The following is a 16,709-nucleotide window of genomic DNA, read 5'->3' as shown; positions in this document are numbered from 1 at the left end:
TCACGGGGTCGGGAGATCGAGACCATCCTGGCTAACGCGGTGAAACCGTAAAAAAAAAAAAAAAAAAAAACCACGCACACACACCGTAAAAACACAAACACACACACACCGTAAACACACACACACACACACACACACACACACACACACACTAGCCGGGTGAGGTGGCGGGCGTCTGTAGTCCAAGCTACTTGGGAGGCTGAGGCAGGCGAATGGTGTGAACCCAGGAGGCGGAGCTTGCAGTGAGCGGAGATCACGCCACTGCACTCCAGCCTGGGCGACAGAGCAAGGTTCCATCAAAAAAGAAAAGAAAAGAAACCGGCGGGCCATCCGCGGCGGGTCCAGCTCCGGTCGCAGCAGCTGGGACCCACACCAGGCCATTCACTGGGGTGCCATAGGGCAGCTGCGTGCAGTGTTTGGATAGCAGGACGCAGACGGCGGGGTCGCGGGGCTTCGGGGTGTCCTCGGCCCCAGGCCGTCCAGCCATGTGGACCAAATGAAGTCCCGCACGCCACGTGCTGAGGTACTAGTGGGTGCCCCTCGTGCGGGGTCAGCCCTCCTGCAGGCGGTGCTCACGGTACGGGCTGGCGAAAGTGGAGACGGACGGCAGGATGGATTCACTTGGCCACATGGCCGGGAGCTAGGACGACTCACACCGGTGAGTGGCTGCCCGGGTGGGCTGGTCGGGGCGCGGGCAGGGGGGCATGGTTCTGCCAAGGATTTTGCTTTGTTTATCGCAAGATGGGGGTATTTCCTCCTTTCTGCAGTTTATAATTGCGTGAATTAGTGCAGTGAATTGAGGATGCAGTAAAAATAATATCTTCAAAGATTATTAAATTCGTTATTATAAAACACATACGAGTTTACGTGTGTGTATGGAAAGCAGGTATACATCAAAAATTCTTAATGAATACAAGAAAGAGAACTACCAATATTGGAGCAAATTTTTCAAATACAAACACCAGTGAATATAGGCAAGGCCTTTTCTTTTATTATTATTACTATAAGTTCTAGGGTACATGTGTACAACGTGCAGGTTTGTTACATGGGTACACATGTGCCAGCAAGGCCTTTTCAATAATGTCTTACAAGGAGAAACGTGGCTCCTCTAGGTAAACAGCCCTTAGTGCGCATCTCCCTGAAGTCCAGATGGATCCGGTAGAGCTGTGGGGTTCACAGCTCACACTGAGGCATTTAGGGCCTAAATGCCACTTTACTTTTTTGTACAGTGAGTAGGAAATCAGTGATCTAAATGAGTTTAAATCTTATTAGGGATTTGAACTGCGCTTCAGACTCTGTCTCTATTCCTCCCAGAGCTAGATTCAACATGAATTAAAATACAAATATAAAACGATGAATTATGATAGTGACAAAGACCTTCCTTCGAACTTCAGATTTTTCCAGCAGCCCCTTTCTTTCTGTTTCCCACCTGCCTTCAACTCTTTCTCCTAAAAAAGTTCAGTTGGGGTGAACGTTTGGTGACTTAGAACATCATTATTTTAACATGATCCCAAAGCGGTTTTCATTATATGCAAAGATGCATATTTATTTACATTTTAAAAAATGTTCTAAATTGGTTTCTTACGTCCAAAAGAAGGGGAGCTAGTTATAAGAAAAGAGAATTGAGTAAGGTAAGAAAGTGCTAATCATTTCAAATCAAAGTGGGAAACATGCAAAGCAGAAAGAATCAACTCCATAAACTCAACAAATTATTAATGTAAATAATTCCCAACTCCTGTATCTATATAACATTAGTGATCTGTGAGGTGAACTGAGATTCTGAATAAAAAGTAAATAATAAGACCATTTTTCTAAGCCAAAAAAGTTTTTGTCTTATTAATTGTGGAATTTCACCAATTAATTTTTTTTCAAATAAAATTTCTTAAACTTTCAGTGCCTACTATTGCTTGTGGGTTAATAAACCCTAGCAGAAAACAAAATCATCAAGGAAATGGTAAACATTAATGGGAAATTTGTGTAACCTTAATTCTTAACGTCTTATTAATTAATTTTTAAAATGTGAAGGTGTATTCTTGGTGTTTGGTAATTAACTAAGTTTATTAACCTCTCACAAATATGAGGAATTTTATTCCCTAAAGGAACATGAGGAACACTAGTAGTTCAAGAAAATGCTGAAGGTGACCTTGGCTGAGAAGCTAGGATAGGCTGACGAAGTCAGACTTAGTGTAGGAACCTGGTAAGCGATGGATCGATGTTAGCTATCTTCACTTATTGCACTAGTATAATCAGTTTGATGATACATACTTTAGCCCCAGTTGTTACTTAAGACCTGGTTTCACATTTTATGTTCTTTTTCCTGTGCAGGCTGGGAAAGGGTTTCTTCTGGCCATAAAAACTACTCCAATGGCTGTGGCAGACTAAATTCCAATTCCGGTTGATACAGCCATCAATCTCCCGCTAGCTGGAGGATGGTGTGCTGCAGTTCACAGGTGTGGATGCTCAAGTGGGCTTTCAAAGATTTCATGAGAGGGAGGGTTCATCTATTAGGCACATTTTCCAAATATAGGCATTTCATTGTATAAGACCCCAAATGTGAGAGGGTGTTCATTTCAATATTTTATAGAGTTCCTAATATGCCATCATATATATGTTGAGTTGTTTTCAAAATACAGTTTAGTACTTGGCTATTCACAAAGTAATAAAACATTTAAATCACTTAACCAAAAAATTCTTGATAACCAAAAGGCTTTTCTTTCTATTGGTAGTTTAACATTCAGCCTTCTTTTTTAGGGCAAAGGAGATAGAACTGGATGAAATGAGAGAATATTTTTTTTTAGTTGAACTCTGGTTAATGCCAAAAGTGTTCAATCACTATGTGTGGGGAAGTTTCCTGGTACAAAGGAAAAAAAGAAAAACAGGTTGTTCATACATTTGGCTGCGTTAGTAAGTGGTAAACAGAATTAAATTTTTCTTATGTGAACTCACACATATGTGCTTCATAATATGTCACTCCTATTTAACACATGTCTTTCACACACACACGCACCCCCCCACACACAGCCTTTTGCTACTCTTCTTCCAGTTTGCTTATTAACCCAAAGAAAGAAAAAAATACAGAAGCCTTCTTGCATAGGTTGCCTTAATCAGATGAATTATGGAAACAACTCTGTCTCCCTTATTTTTCTTTCATTAGTTTTCCATTCTGTTGTATTTATTTAATTTTTATTTCATTTTCCAGACCTAAGTCAATGTTAGTCTACCACTGTACATCTGGTAACCTCAATCCCTGCAATTGGGGCAAAATGGGTAAGTACTTTAGCCATGTATCTGCATAATTACTAGTGTCTGACACAGAGAAAAAATAGACAAAGTGTGTCATGGAGCTTAGAGCCTACATGGGGAGAAAGACAGAAAGTACATAAAGAGACAAAATAATGAGAAATTGTAAATCTGTGGTAATTAACTAGAAGGTACTGTGGTTACCAAGGAAAGGAGTCATTGGGAACACATACATGATTGTAAGCAGTAGGGGGTCCATTGGTTATAAAGATTTTAAAAAACAGTGATGAAATAAAGCAAAAGTTGGCAGTTATAAAGAATCTCAGTGATAAAATGCTGAAATACTCCTCCCTGCTGGGGCAGTGGGTCCTGTACACACCCCTTCCCTTCTTGATACATCACTGAGAATGTGACATGATCAGTGACCAATGGGACTTAGAAAAGTCGAGTGATCTTATTCCTTCCTGATTGCGTCTGTAATACTGACCATTAATTTATGCAACTTGCCTCTCTTGGGTGTGCATTAACTACTCTACTGGTGATTTGTAAAAGTGAATAGGAATCACTATGGGAGAATAAAACAACATCCAGATTCCTTAGACCCTGGGACCAAGGTCTTGGGTGATGCTGAGGAAACTATATTTTTAATAAGCATCTAGATGATTCTTGATACTTGGGGAAATGCTCTTTGAGAAACCCTGTACTATACAAATGATTAATTTGTCTGAAGGTAAGGGATTTAATCTGTTCAATGTACAAAAACCATGGAAATCAATTTGAGTACAACTTAAACATCTAATGATGGCAGAAGATAAAAATAGGGAATTTTGCTATTCTGTAGGATTTCTTAGTACCTGCGAACACACCCCTTCTGTCCCTGTTACATAGATGACACTGGCTCTTCATATTCCAATGGGAAGCCATGGTACCACACTGAGAGTTCTATTGCAGGACAGCTGGACACTGTGGCTCTACAGTTTCTCACACCTATAGCAAACATTGTAGGCTGATATGACATTGGTTATCCCTGTGCCAAGGCTCTGTTCTGGATTCCTTTCTAACACAGCATTTCTGGAAGCTATTACTAATTAATTTGATGTTGCATTCAAATTAAACTCATTTGTGTTTCCTATCGGGGACTCTTAGGAGGGATAAAAATGCTTCCTACTAGGAGCAGTAGCCATGTTAACAGGAGGTTGAGCATGTATAGTCTCAGTGATATTACAAGGAGTGATAGCTGGGTGGGTGAACATGGGCTATCTCTCCATAGAATTGTCTCCTTTAGTGTCCCTTAAGAAGAGTTTTTAATCTCCTGCATATAGGTCTTAAGCATCTTTTATCAGATTTATACCTAGGGCCTAGGTAATTGATGCTTTTTTTTTTTTTTTTTTTTTTTTTTTACTAATTTAAATGTCTTTTGTAAAAATATATTTTTTAATTGTTTGTGGATGATGTCAAATGCAATTGATTTTTGTATATTGACCTTATATTCAGCTATCTTGCTAAACTTATTGCTAGAAATTGTATAAAATTTCCTCTTGATTTCCTATGTAGACAGTTACTTAATCTGCAAAAATACCAGTATTATCCCCATTTTTTCAAGCCTTAGGTCTTTATTTTTCTTGTTGATGGCACCATCTCGGCTCAATGCAAGCTCTGCCTCCTGGGTTCATTCACGCCATTCTCCTGCCTCAGCCTCCTGAGTAGCTGGGACTACAGGCGTCTGCCACCACACCTGGCTAATTTTTTGTATTTTTAGTAGAGACAGGGTTTCACCATGTTAGCCAGGATGGTCTCGATCTCCTGATCTCATGATCTGCCTGCCTTGGCCTCTCAAAGTGCTGGGATTACAGGCATGAGCCACCACGCCCAGCCTTCTTGTTGAACTTCTACTATAATGGTGAATACAAATGGCAATAGTGCATATTGTTGTCTTGCTGCTAATTTTAAGCAGAAGACTTCAAATATTAAACTCTCCTGCCATTTTTAGGATAAACCCAACTTGGTCATGCCGTATTATCTTTTTTTATATTTTGTTTAATTCAATTTGCTAATCATATAGTTCCCTTGTTTTTTCTATTCTCTGAAAATGCTTAGTGGAGTGAAAGTGTAATAGTGGAGTAATCTGTTTCTCCAAAACTTGGGAAAAGCACCTTTAAATTATCTGGATTTATAATTTTTGGTGAGAACATTTTTTATTGCTTCAGTCTTTAATAGTTAAAGAATTTTGCAGGCTTCATTTTCTGCTGGAATCAGTTTTAGTTATATTTGTCTCTTTTTCTAAGATTTTATCTGTTTTAAAATGTATTTACATTGTTTTCATATTATATTAATATTTTTGTCCTAAACTGTATCTGTAATTATGCTTCTGTTTTAATTCATAATATTTGTGTGTCTTATCTTTTCTTAGCTAGTCTCTAAAGGGTCTACTTTATTTCTTTTTTTCAAAGGACCAACTTCTTCTGGCTTTATTGACTTCTCTTCTCTTCTCTTCTCTTCTCTTTTCTTCTCTTTCTTTTCTTTTTTGATGGAGTCTCGCTCTTGTTGCCCAGGTTGGAGTACAATGGCATGATCTTGGCTCACCACAACCTTGCCTCCTGGGTTCAAGCAGTTCGCCTGCCTCAACCTCCTGAGTAGAGTAGCTGGGATTACAGACATGCGCCACCACGCCTGGCTAATTTTGTGTTTTTAGTAGAGATGGGGTTTCTCCATGTTGGTCAGGCAGGTCTCGAACTCCCGACCTCAGGTGATCCACCCACCTCGGTCTCCAAAAGTGCTGGGATTACAGGCATGAGCCATTGAGCCCAGCCTATTGACTCTTTATTACGCTGCTGTGTTTTCTGTTGCGTAGATGTATTGCCTTATCTCTTTTTTCCCCTTCCTCCTGTTTTCTTTGATTATGTTTTTCTTCTCTTTAACTTAGAAATATAGCCCACAAATATTCGGCTTGTCTAATACATGCATTCATGGCTTGTATTTCCCTCAAATGCCACTTTGGCTGTATCCCACACATTTTATTGTATAATGTTTATGTTATCATTATTCTCTAATCCTTAAACAGTTTTCATTTGAATTTCTTCTTTGACCTATGAGGATGTAGAGTGCAGTTTTCAATTGCCAAATTACATTTTCTACATGTGCATGAGTTTCTACTTGTCCGTCACATCAGAAAGACGGTAGCTTCATGGTTAAAAGTCTTGGGCTTTGGGATCTGATAGACTTGGATTCAAATCCTAGCTCATTCACTCACTCCTGTATTCATTAAATAGGCATTATTCTTGGTGCTGAGGATGTATCACTAAACAGAAATCCGTGCTCACATAGCTGTTATATGCTGGGATGCGTCCCACCATTCAGTAGACTCCACTGCTTATTAGTTGTATCAGTTTGAAAAAGTCTCTCAGTTTCTCCCTGTATATCAATTTTTTTATCTGTGAATGAGAATAATAATTATTCTATTCTAGGGAGCTCTTCGGAGAATGTAGGGAGATAAAGTGCTTCGTACAGTGGTTAGAACAGTGAACATTTTAGTAAACGCCTGCGATCACCATATGGACAGCTTTCTCAGAAAGCCTTTCTAACCCAGCCCCACCCCTCCCCTTCCTGGCACCCAGACAGAGCTAGATGCTTCTTTTGTATTCCTCCAGAGCTTACTGTCCTGGCCTCTAGCAGAATACTCAGGCAAAGTATTGTAATCATGAATTGTCCACATCTCCCACCAGATTGCCAATTCTTTAAAGACAAGGAATATGTCATATGTAATTTTTTTACCTCAGCATCTACCACAGTGCCTGGCAAGTGTTAAATGCTAAATAAATATATTTGAAATGACTAAAGGAAGGATTGACATAGATTTAGGAAAAGGAAAGTAATTGTATGTTGCTGAGATATTTATTCATTCATTTAGTCAAAAACTGTTTATTAGTCACTGAGTCAGCCACTCTTTAAGGTACCGTATAAGTTCAAACAATGCACACAAAATTTCATTCTGGTATTTAAATCTTAGGAGAAATATACATCAGATATGGTTGAGTGCAGAAAAATAAAGGAGATTAAAGAAGTAAATAGTGTTGTGGGAAGGCTGCTATTTGATATGTGATGGCCAAAGAAAGTCTCTCCGATAAGGTGTCTTCTTAGTAGAGACCTGAAATAAATGAGAGGGCAAATCAGAAGGACATGTGGATGAAATATTCCAAGTTGAAGAAACAGTAAGTGCTAAAGTTCTTTAATCATATTCAAGGACAGCAAGGAGGCCAGTATGGCCGCAGCAGAAGCACTGAGAGGGAGAGCGGTAAGAGATGAAGTCAGAGTGGTGGGCAGAGAGAGAGGATGCAGAGAGTGCAAGGCCTTGCAGACCATGGCTTTGCCTCTAAATGAGAAGAGATTCCATTGAAGGGCTCTGAATGGAGAAGTTCCTGTAATATACTCTGAGTTACATTTTAGAAGAATCACTCTGGCGGCTACATGGAGGTCCGACTGGGGATACAGGGGTAGTGGCAGAGACCACTTCGGACAGTATTGCAACATTCCAGGCTACAGTAGTGGTTTTGATCAGAGAGATAGCAGGTGGAAATTATGATTCTGGGTATTTTTCAAACAGAGAGCTGATAGATTTTGTTCAATTGTGTGTGGGTTGTTAAAGAGAAGAATCAAGGATAACCCCAAAGTTTTTGGCTGAACTACTAAACAAATTGAATTACCATTTGGTCAGAGGTAGAAGATTGGTGAAACAGCAAGTTTGTGTACGCATTGGGAAGGGGATCATTAGTAGTGGGTGTATCAGGAGGCCCACTTTAGAGCTGTTAAATGTGAATGTCTATTACACCTCCAGTTGGAAACGTTGAACAAGTATATGGATATATAGATCAGAATGTCAGTGTGGAGATCAGAATCTCTTATGCTATCAACCTGTACATAACTTTTTAATTTACCACCATCTTTTTAAAGTATAAATCCCTATGGACCAGATGATTCTTGAGAATCTTCTCTGAAGAGGAGCTATATTTTTCAGATAGATTTTTAGCTGGCATTTTTAAAGTAGGGCAATAATCATATTACTGTAATAACTGACATCATAATTGAATAATGAGCTTAGGCATATGCTTTGCAAAAACCTACATACCTTAAATAAAATTGAATTCAAATGAGTATCTTTTTGAAAGAACTACTGAATTCACAAATGTATGTAAAAAGTTCTTAATTAAGCTTACTCTATAAAAAGACACTATTATGAATAAAACCCTGGATAGCAGAGTGGACAACTGAGTCTGCCATATTCCCAGAGAAATATTGAAAGTAAACTAACACAAGAAAATATTGCCTTTAGAATTTTTTAGTTAAACTTTTAATAAAGATTGAAATAAAATGTTAAGAAACTTTCTAAATGGTTCTGAAAGTAATGGTCCAGACAGGGAAATAAAGTTTCTAGCCTCTGCCTTGGGGCTTTCAGAATAGACTAGATAACCTTAGAATTAAATGCAGATTTATGTTTTTTCTGAACAGTACCCCCTTATATTGACTACGTGCGTTTCCCCAGGAATTTGTTTTAGAGTAGATGTTTCAAATAAAGGATCCAATTCTTAACCCATTCACATTGTTTCATTTTGCAGATAACCACTTGCTTAGCATAAAAATGTTTATATTGTTCTCAGAAATTGATTCTTGACTCTACACAGCAAATCCTTTGTCTTTATTGCTGTGACCCATTACAAATACCTTCCACTATGATGGTTTATATCCTCCTATTCTCCTCTAACACTCTCTCTCTTTTTTTCCCCAGGATTCCAGGTCTTGCCAACCTTTGAAATTCCAATTCCATTTGAGAGAGCTTTTAGGAGGCCATATGCTGATTTCACCACCAGCAACTTCACAACCCAGTACTGGAATGCCATCAGCCACCAGGCCCCTACCATCATCTATGACTTCTATCTGTGGCTTACTGGAAGGAAACTCAGGTAAGAAGCTGAGTCAATGGCTTTGAGAGTGTCACTGCATATGGGAGATTGAGGCCCCAAAGTCTTTAGTGCTTCCTTCAGCCAAGGATTAAAGGAGACAACTGAATCTGACCCATATATACAAATTGAACACACCTACTCTGAAAATCCAAAATCTGAAATTCTCCAAAATCCAAAATGTTCTGAGTGCTGACATGACGCCACAAGTGGAAAATTCCACACATCTTACCTCATGTGATGGGTCACAGTCAAAACACATTCAAAACTTAGTTTCATGCATGAAAGTATTTAAAATATTGTTTAAAGATTACCTTCAGGTTATATGTATATGGCTAAGTGTGTATGAAACGTAAATGAATTTTGTGTTTAGACGTGGGTCCCATTCCCAAGATATCTCATTACATATAAGCAAATATTCCAAAATCTGAAAACAGTTGAAACTCAAAACACTTTTGACCCAAGCATTTCAGATAAAGGATACTCAGCCTGTATAAGTTTTGAACAAACAAAGCAGTCATAGTGAGAAGCCACAAAAGCCTCCTACATTAGAAATGCTCCAGCATAATAAAGGAAGGTAAATGTTAAAGAGCTTGCTTGATGAATTCAGCAAGTGATCATTCACCCAAAAAGAAAAGCAACTGAGGCTCTGTGACTAGGGTTTTTCAAATGGGTAGATCACCTTAAATATACAATAATGATGGCAACCTCACTTACTGGGAGCTTACTCATGGGGCTAAGGAGGATGCGTGATGATCCCATTTTTATTGTCAAAGCTACTGAAGGAAGATATCCTCATCAACCCAATTTTACAAATGGAGAAATAGAAGCTAAGGGAAGAATCTGAAGTAGTCTCAAAGGAAGTGACAGGAAGGATGTGGAGAAAGCAGAGTGTCAAAGTCAGTATTCAGGACCAGATTTACTGCCACCTAGAGATGAATGAAGAAATTAGAGGGAACACAGTGTGCTGATGCTACGTCAGCTGTCACCACCTGGCTGTGTGACATAGGACATATTCTTTCTCTGTCTCACTTGAATAATAATATGTGTCAGAGGAGACATTATTGTAATTGCCTAAAGCAATTCTTGTGATCAAGAATCAGAAGCATGAACAGTATTGCCCTCTGTGTTAGCCCCTTTATGAAGGAGGAAGTTGTCTTCAGCATGTTGAATTGTCATCTTTATTAGCAGTGCAAATGACTAAAACTTAGCCAATGTAGAGTTTATCCAATTTTTTTCAGACCTCATTTGGAGCTCATAACTCAGTTCTTGAGCAAAGGGAAAAGAAAACATTGTGATTATGGGGAAAATATTTGTGTGGGACTTATTAAGTAAAGATAGGAAAAGAAGAACACCCGAATATTATAGGCAGAAATGCTAAAGGTTTTAAAATGTGTCAGGATTGGAAGAAGGCCTGGATAAAGAACAAAGTTCAGTTAGGAAAGAGAAACACGGAAGGAAGAGACACAATAAAAGTCATTATGTACTCTGCGAGAAGTCAGACAATAAGATTTGTGGGAAATGGGTTGGTTTGTTGTATGGTATGTATTTTAGCAATAATCTTTATGGCAGAGAAAGCTAAAATCCTTAACTTGTGTGAATGATCACTTGCTGAATTCCTCAAGGTAGGCATGGTGAAGGAGGGTGTAGAGGAGACACAGGTACAATGGACTGACCTAGATATAAAGCCTTAGTATACACTCAGCTAGAAATAGTGATTCTGAGGACATACTGTGACATGATTATGTCATTATGTGTATGGTAGTGATGGGGATGATAGAAGGAAGAACTGATGGCATATTTTCAGTCCCCCTCAAAATCAGTTAAATATTGGGACACTAACTATCCAGGTCTAGAAGAGTCACACGCCATAGCCATGGTATGACGCATCATTCATCTTGCTTTCTTTGAGAATAAGAAGATCAGTAAATAGTCCAGAAGTGGGAAGCTTTGTCCAGGCCTGTGTGTGAACCCAATGTTTTGTTTAGAAACAGAACAAGTAAGTTCACTGCTATAGCATAACACAAAATTTGCTTAAGTGGTGGTCAGCAAATCTTGAATGCTGCTTAATGTGACAAAGTTGGTAAAATCTTTTGTGCAACACTCTTATTCCCTGAATGTTTTGCTGTGCCAGGGCCTGTGCATGCCAGACAAGTCCAAGCCAGCTCAAAGAACAACCAGCCACCTCTGCCACCTGCCACCTCTGCAAACTGCCACTTCCTGCTGGCAGGATTTGTTTTGCATCCTGTGAAGGGCCAAGGAGGCACCAGGGCATAAGTCTACTCACTTATATCTGTTTGTCTGGAATGTAACCCATGTTTGTTTGTACAATAAATAAAATTGATCTTGAATGAAAACTGAGTGGTCATTGTCATTGATCTTTGAACCCAGATTAACCTTTTGGTCATGCCTAGTCTAAGAGAAAGGAGATATTCTTATCAATAAATACAGAGCCCAGCTATGTCAGTGAAGATCTCAAGTGCACAGATAGTAGTATAGGGAAGAGTCAGAGGCCAAAAAGACAGGGATGGCAGACATTGAACAGAGGAGAGTGTGGTGTTTGCCTTTGCATCAACTGAGATTATGGAATGACACCTGAGGCTTGGGGACAGCACCTGCAAGATACTAATAAAGCATTCTAAGAACATCTGTGAAGTGAAAAAATTTGAATTACTGTTGTTCTTGTGGTTATGATTGTATTTATGGTTGTTACTTCATTCATATTAATCACCTATGTGCCCAAGTGTAATCATGGAGTTAGATTTTTCCCAGACTTTTTTTATTAGACTCAAGAATTCCCATAGACAAAGGCAATATCACTATCCTATTTATACATTTCTTCTCTCAGTTCTGCAGAGCCAAAATGTAGAGTCCAATATTTTAGATAAGTTATGTAATAAGGGCTGGTTTGGATTATCTAACTGGTACATGAGGCCCAGTGTGCTAGTTTACTCCAGAGGAAATTGGCACCTGTATATAATTGTAGTTAGGTTGATCCCTTGATATCAGAAAAGTTTCTGCTATGCAGTCCTTTTTGGTGATTTCTTAATATATATCCTCATTTTAGACAGTACTAGTGGCATAGATGTACTTGGCAGCAGAATATTACAGATGGTAAACCTTGAGTCTATGTTTTAGTAGCAAGAGCCTGTGGAGTCTTGAGCTTCCCTTGTAGACATCTTCTTAACATCTACATTCTATCTTTTGTCTACTATTGTTACTGCTACTCGTTCCATAGAAATTCTAATTTTCATTTGGGATATACATTTTTGTTATTTGTAAGCTCCCCCTTCTTTTTCATTTTTTCACCCCATTTTCAGACTGTTCTAAAATCAGAAAGGAAATTCTCCTTCATGAGCATGTATATATTTTTGGCTCTTGGAACTTGAGATGGTGCAAGTAAGTACAAGCACATTTTCCAGATAAGGCATGTGAAGTGATTTATGTATCATAATATAATCATTTCGGATTGACCTTATGTATTATGACCAGCCATAGAGATGGCTGTAAAGAATTAACAACATCAAACAATGTGAAGTTGTTCATTGCATGTATATCAGAACATTGCCGAGATAAAGCCAGATGGAGTCATTAATTTCACCAGCTAGTTATTTCCTTGCTGCAGTCCCAAAGATTGTCATTTTTGAATTAAAGCCTCTGGTTTTTCTAACTCATCTTTCATTGTTGATCATGGCAAGTGAATAATTAATGAATGTATATGTTTAGGTTATGAGGAATTTAAAACACACCCTAAGAATTGTAATGTTGATTGCTTTTAAATGTTGTAATGGTTTTGAGTCTGCTAATGATTCCTTAATTACATACTTGCTTTTCTTAGAAAATCAACTCATTTCATTATTAGTGATTAATTTTCTCTTAAAATTTAATTTAATATTTTAATAAATCACTATGCCTGGGATTCCATTAGATATTTGAAAAGATTAATTTAGTTTTTTTACCCAGGTAACATATACAATGGCTCAAGATGTGTGTTGTTTGATCTCACAATTGAAAAAAATAAACATTAAGCACCGTGGAAATCCCAAGAACTTCGGCAAGAAAGAGTATTTGTTTGATAGTTTCTTTGCTTGATAAATATGTGGACTAAATTAAATGGAATATCTTAATTCAAGTTTTGCTTCATGAGACTGATTAAGTGAATGTAGGCCTAGTGCTTTGAAAATTGGCCTATTGTAGAAGATTGATATTCTAATAGCCTAAAGAGAAACCATTTCTTATAAAAAATATATATTTTGGAAAATGTGGTATTTCTCAGAAAACTGCTGAAATGAATTATTTATCTTTCCATCTTTATCTTTAATTCTATTACTTTCAAAGATCTAAAGCTTTCACTTGAAAATTAGGCTTTTGGAAAAAAGACATTGAAACTAGTATTATATTTCATTGATGGACTGAATATGAAGATTCATTTGCATAATCTTGTGATTTTTTTTTTAAGTGAAAAATATTAAGATCATAGGAATCTGATACAATTAAAATGAATCATTGAGAAAAGACATCTTTCCCAATAAGAATATGATGGTCTAATACAGATTGAAAATATATAAAGCAAAAACTATTAGAACTGTAAGAAAATAACAAAAAAAATTTAGTGATTTTCATATACTAGTCAATTTTTTCTCAGATAAATTAAATAATAATAATTATGAATAGAGGATTTGAATGCATTTACTTATATGATTTAATTAATAGTTAATAAGCTTTTTTCTCTCTAAACCTAAGAATATATATATATATTTATTATACTTTAAGTTCTAGAGTACATGTGCACAATGTGCAGGTTTCTTACATGTGTACACATGTGCCATGTTGGTGTGCTGCACACATTAACTCGTCATTTACATTAGGTATATCTCCTAAAGCTATCCCTATCCCCTACCCCCTCTCCACAATAGGACCCAGTGTGTGATGCTCCCCTTCCTGTGTCCAAGTGATCTCATTGTTCAATTCCCACCTATGAGTGAGAACATGTGGTATTTGGTTTTCTGCTCTTGCGATAGTTTGCTGAGAATGATGGTTGCCAGCTGCATCCATTTCCCTACAAAGGACAGGAACTCATCCTTTTTTATGGCTGCATAGTATTCCATGGTGTATATGTGCCACATTTTCTTAATCCAGTCTGTCACTGATGGACATTTGGGTTAATTCCAAGTCTTTGCTATTGTGAATAGTGCCGCAATAAACATACATGTGCATGTGTCTTTATAGCAGCATGACTTATAATCCTTTGGGTATATACCCAGTAATGGGATGGCTGGGTCGAATACTATTTCTAGTTCTACATCCTTGAGGAATCGCCACACTGTTTTCCACAATGGTTGAGCTAGTTTACAGTCCCACCAACAGTGTAAAAGTGTTCCTATTTCTCCACATCCTCTCCAGTACCTGTTGTTTCCTGATTTTTTAATGATTGCCATTCTAACTGGTGTGAGATGGTATCTCATTGTGGGTTTGATTTGCATTTCTCTGATGGCGAGTGATGATGAGCATTTTTTCATATGTCAGTTGGCTGCATAAATGTCTTCTTTTGAGAAGTGTCTGTTCATATCCTTCGCCCACTTTTTGATGGGGTTGTTTATTTCTTGTAAATTTGCTTGAGTTCTTCATAGGTTCTGGATATTAGCCCTTTGTCAGATGAGTAGATTGCAAAAATTTTCTCCCATTCTGTACGTTGGCTGTTCACTCTGATGGTAGTTTCTTTGACTGTGTAGAAGCTCTTTAGTTTAATCAGATCCCATTTGTCAATTTTGGCTTTTGTTGCCATTGCTTTTGGTGTTTTAGACATGAAGTCCTTGCACATGCCTATATCCTGAATGGTATTAACTAGATTTTCTTCTAGCATTTTTATGGTATTAGGTCTAACATTTAAGTCTCTAATCCATCTTGAATTAATTTTCGTATAAGGAGTAAGGAAAGGATCCAGTTTCAGCTTTCTACTTATGGCTATCCAATTTTCCCAGCACCATTTATTAAATAGGGAATCCTTTCCCCATTTCTTGTTTCTCTCAGGTTTGTCAAAGATCAGATGGCTATAGATGTGTGGTATTATTTCTGAGGGCTCTGTTCTGTTCCATTGGTCTATATCTCTGTTTTGGTACCAGTACCATGCTGTTTTGGTTACTGTAGCCTTGTAGTATAGTTTGAAGTCAGGTAGCGTGATGCCTCCAGCTTTGTTCTTTTGACTTAGGATTGTCTTGGCAATACAGGGTCTTTTTTGGTTCCATATGAACTTTAAAGCAGTTTTTTTCCAATTCTGTGAAGAAACTCATTGGTAGCTTAATGGAGATGGCATTGAATCTATAAATTACCTTGGGCAGTATGGTCATTTCACAATATTGATTCTTCCTATCCATCAGCATGGTATGTTCTTCCATTTGTTTGTGTCCTCTTTTATTTCACTGAGCAGTGGTTTGTAGTTCTTCTTGAAGAAGTTGTTTACATCCTTGTAAGTTGGATCCTAGGTATTTTATTCTCTTTGAAGCTATTGTGAATGGGAGTTCATTCATGATTTGATTCTCTGTTTGTCTGTTACTGGTGTATAGGAATGCTTGTGATTTTTGCACATTGATTTTGTATCCTGAGACTTTGCTGAAGTTTCTTATCAGCTTAAGGAGATTTTGGGCTGAGGCGATGGGGTTTTCTAAATATACAATCATGTCATCTGCAAACAGGGACAATTTGACTTCTTCTTTTCCTAACTGAATACCCTTGATTTCTTTCTCTTGCCTGACTGCCCTAGCCAGAACTTCCAACACTATGTTGAATAGGAGTGGTGAGAGAGGGCATCCCTGTCTTGTGCCAGTTTTCAAAGGGAATGCTTCCAGTTTTTGCCCATTCAGTATGATATTGTCTGTGGGTTTGTCATAAATAGCTCTTATTATTTTGAGATACATTCCATCAATACAGAATTTATTGAGAGTTTTTAGCATGAAGGCTGTTGAATTTTGTCAAAGGCCTTTTCTGCATCTATTGAGATAATCATGTGGTTCTTGTCTTTGGTTCTGTTTATATGCTGGATTACATTTATTGATTTGCATATGTTGAACCAGCCTTGCATCCCAGGGATGAAGCCCACTTGATCATGGTGGATAAGCTTTTTGATGTGCTGCTGGATTTGGTTTGCCAGTATTTTGTTGAGGGTTTTTTCATCGATGTTCATCAGGGATATTGTTCTAAAATCCTCTTTTTTGGTTGTATCTCTGTCAGGCTTTGGTATCAGGATGATGTTGGCCTCGTAAAATGAGTTATGGAGGATTCCCTCTTTTTCTATTGATTGGAATAGTTTCAGAAGGAATGGTACCAACTCCTCCTTGTACCTCTGGTAGACTTCGGCTGTGAATCTGTCTGGTCCTGGACTTTTTTTGGTTGGTAGGCTCTTAATTATTGCCTCAATTTCAGAGCCTGCTATTGGTCTATTCAGGGATTCGACTTCTTCCTTGTTTAGTCTTGGGAGAGTGTAAGTGTCCAGGAAATTATCCATTTCTTCTAGTTTTTCTA

The 16,709-nt window shown here is 37.9% G+C and overlaps 1 protein-coding gene across 1 annotated transcript; it reads left to right on the top strand.

The window, feature by feature from the left end:
• The first annotated feature begins 203 nt into the window (after positions 1 to 203).
• On the top strand, positions 204 to 11,541 carry LOC100426040 (putative inactive fatty acyl-CoA reductase 2-like protein). The gene is made up of 4 exons (XM_028826255.2): positions 204 to 2,450; positions 3,200 to 3,267; positions 9,020 to 9,194; positions 11,326 to 11,541. Exons 2-4 carry the CDS (start codon positions 3,210 to 3,212, stop codon positions 11,501 to 11,503), a joined length of 411 nt encoding a protein of 136 aa, XP_028682088.1. The 5' UTR covers positions 204 to 2,450; positions 3,200 to 3,209; the 3' UTR covers positions 11,504 to 11,541.
• The last annotated feature ends 5,168 nt before the right edge of the window (positions 11,542 to 16,709 follow it).

The sequence above is a fragment of the Macaca mulatta genome, chromosome 9 (genome assembly GCF_049350105.2).
Source record: "Macaca mulatta isolate MMU2019108-1 chromosome 9, T2T-MMU8v2.0, whole genome shotgun sequence".
In the NCBI taxonomy this organism is placed as follows: Eukaryota; Metazoa; Chordata; class Mammalia; order Primates; family Cercopithecidae; genus Macaca; species Macaca mulatta.
Note: the sequence above shows the minus strand (reverse complement) of the source record. Positions and strands in the feature narration are given on the sequence as shown.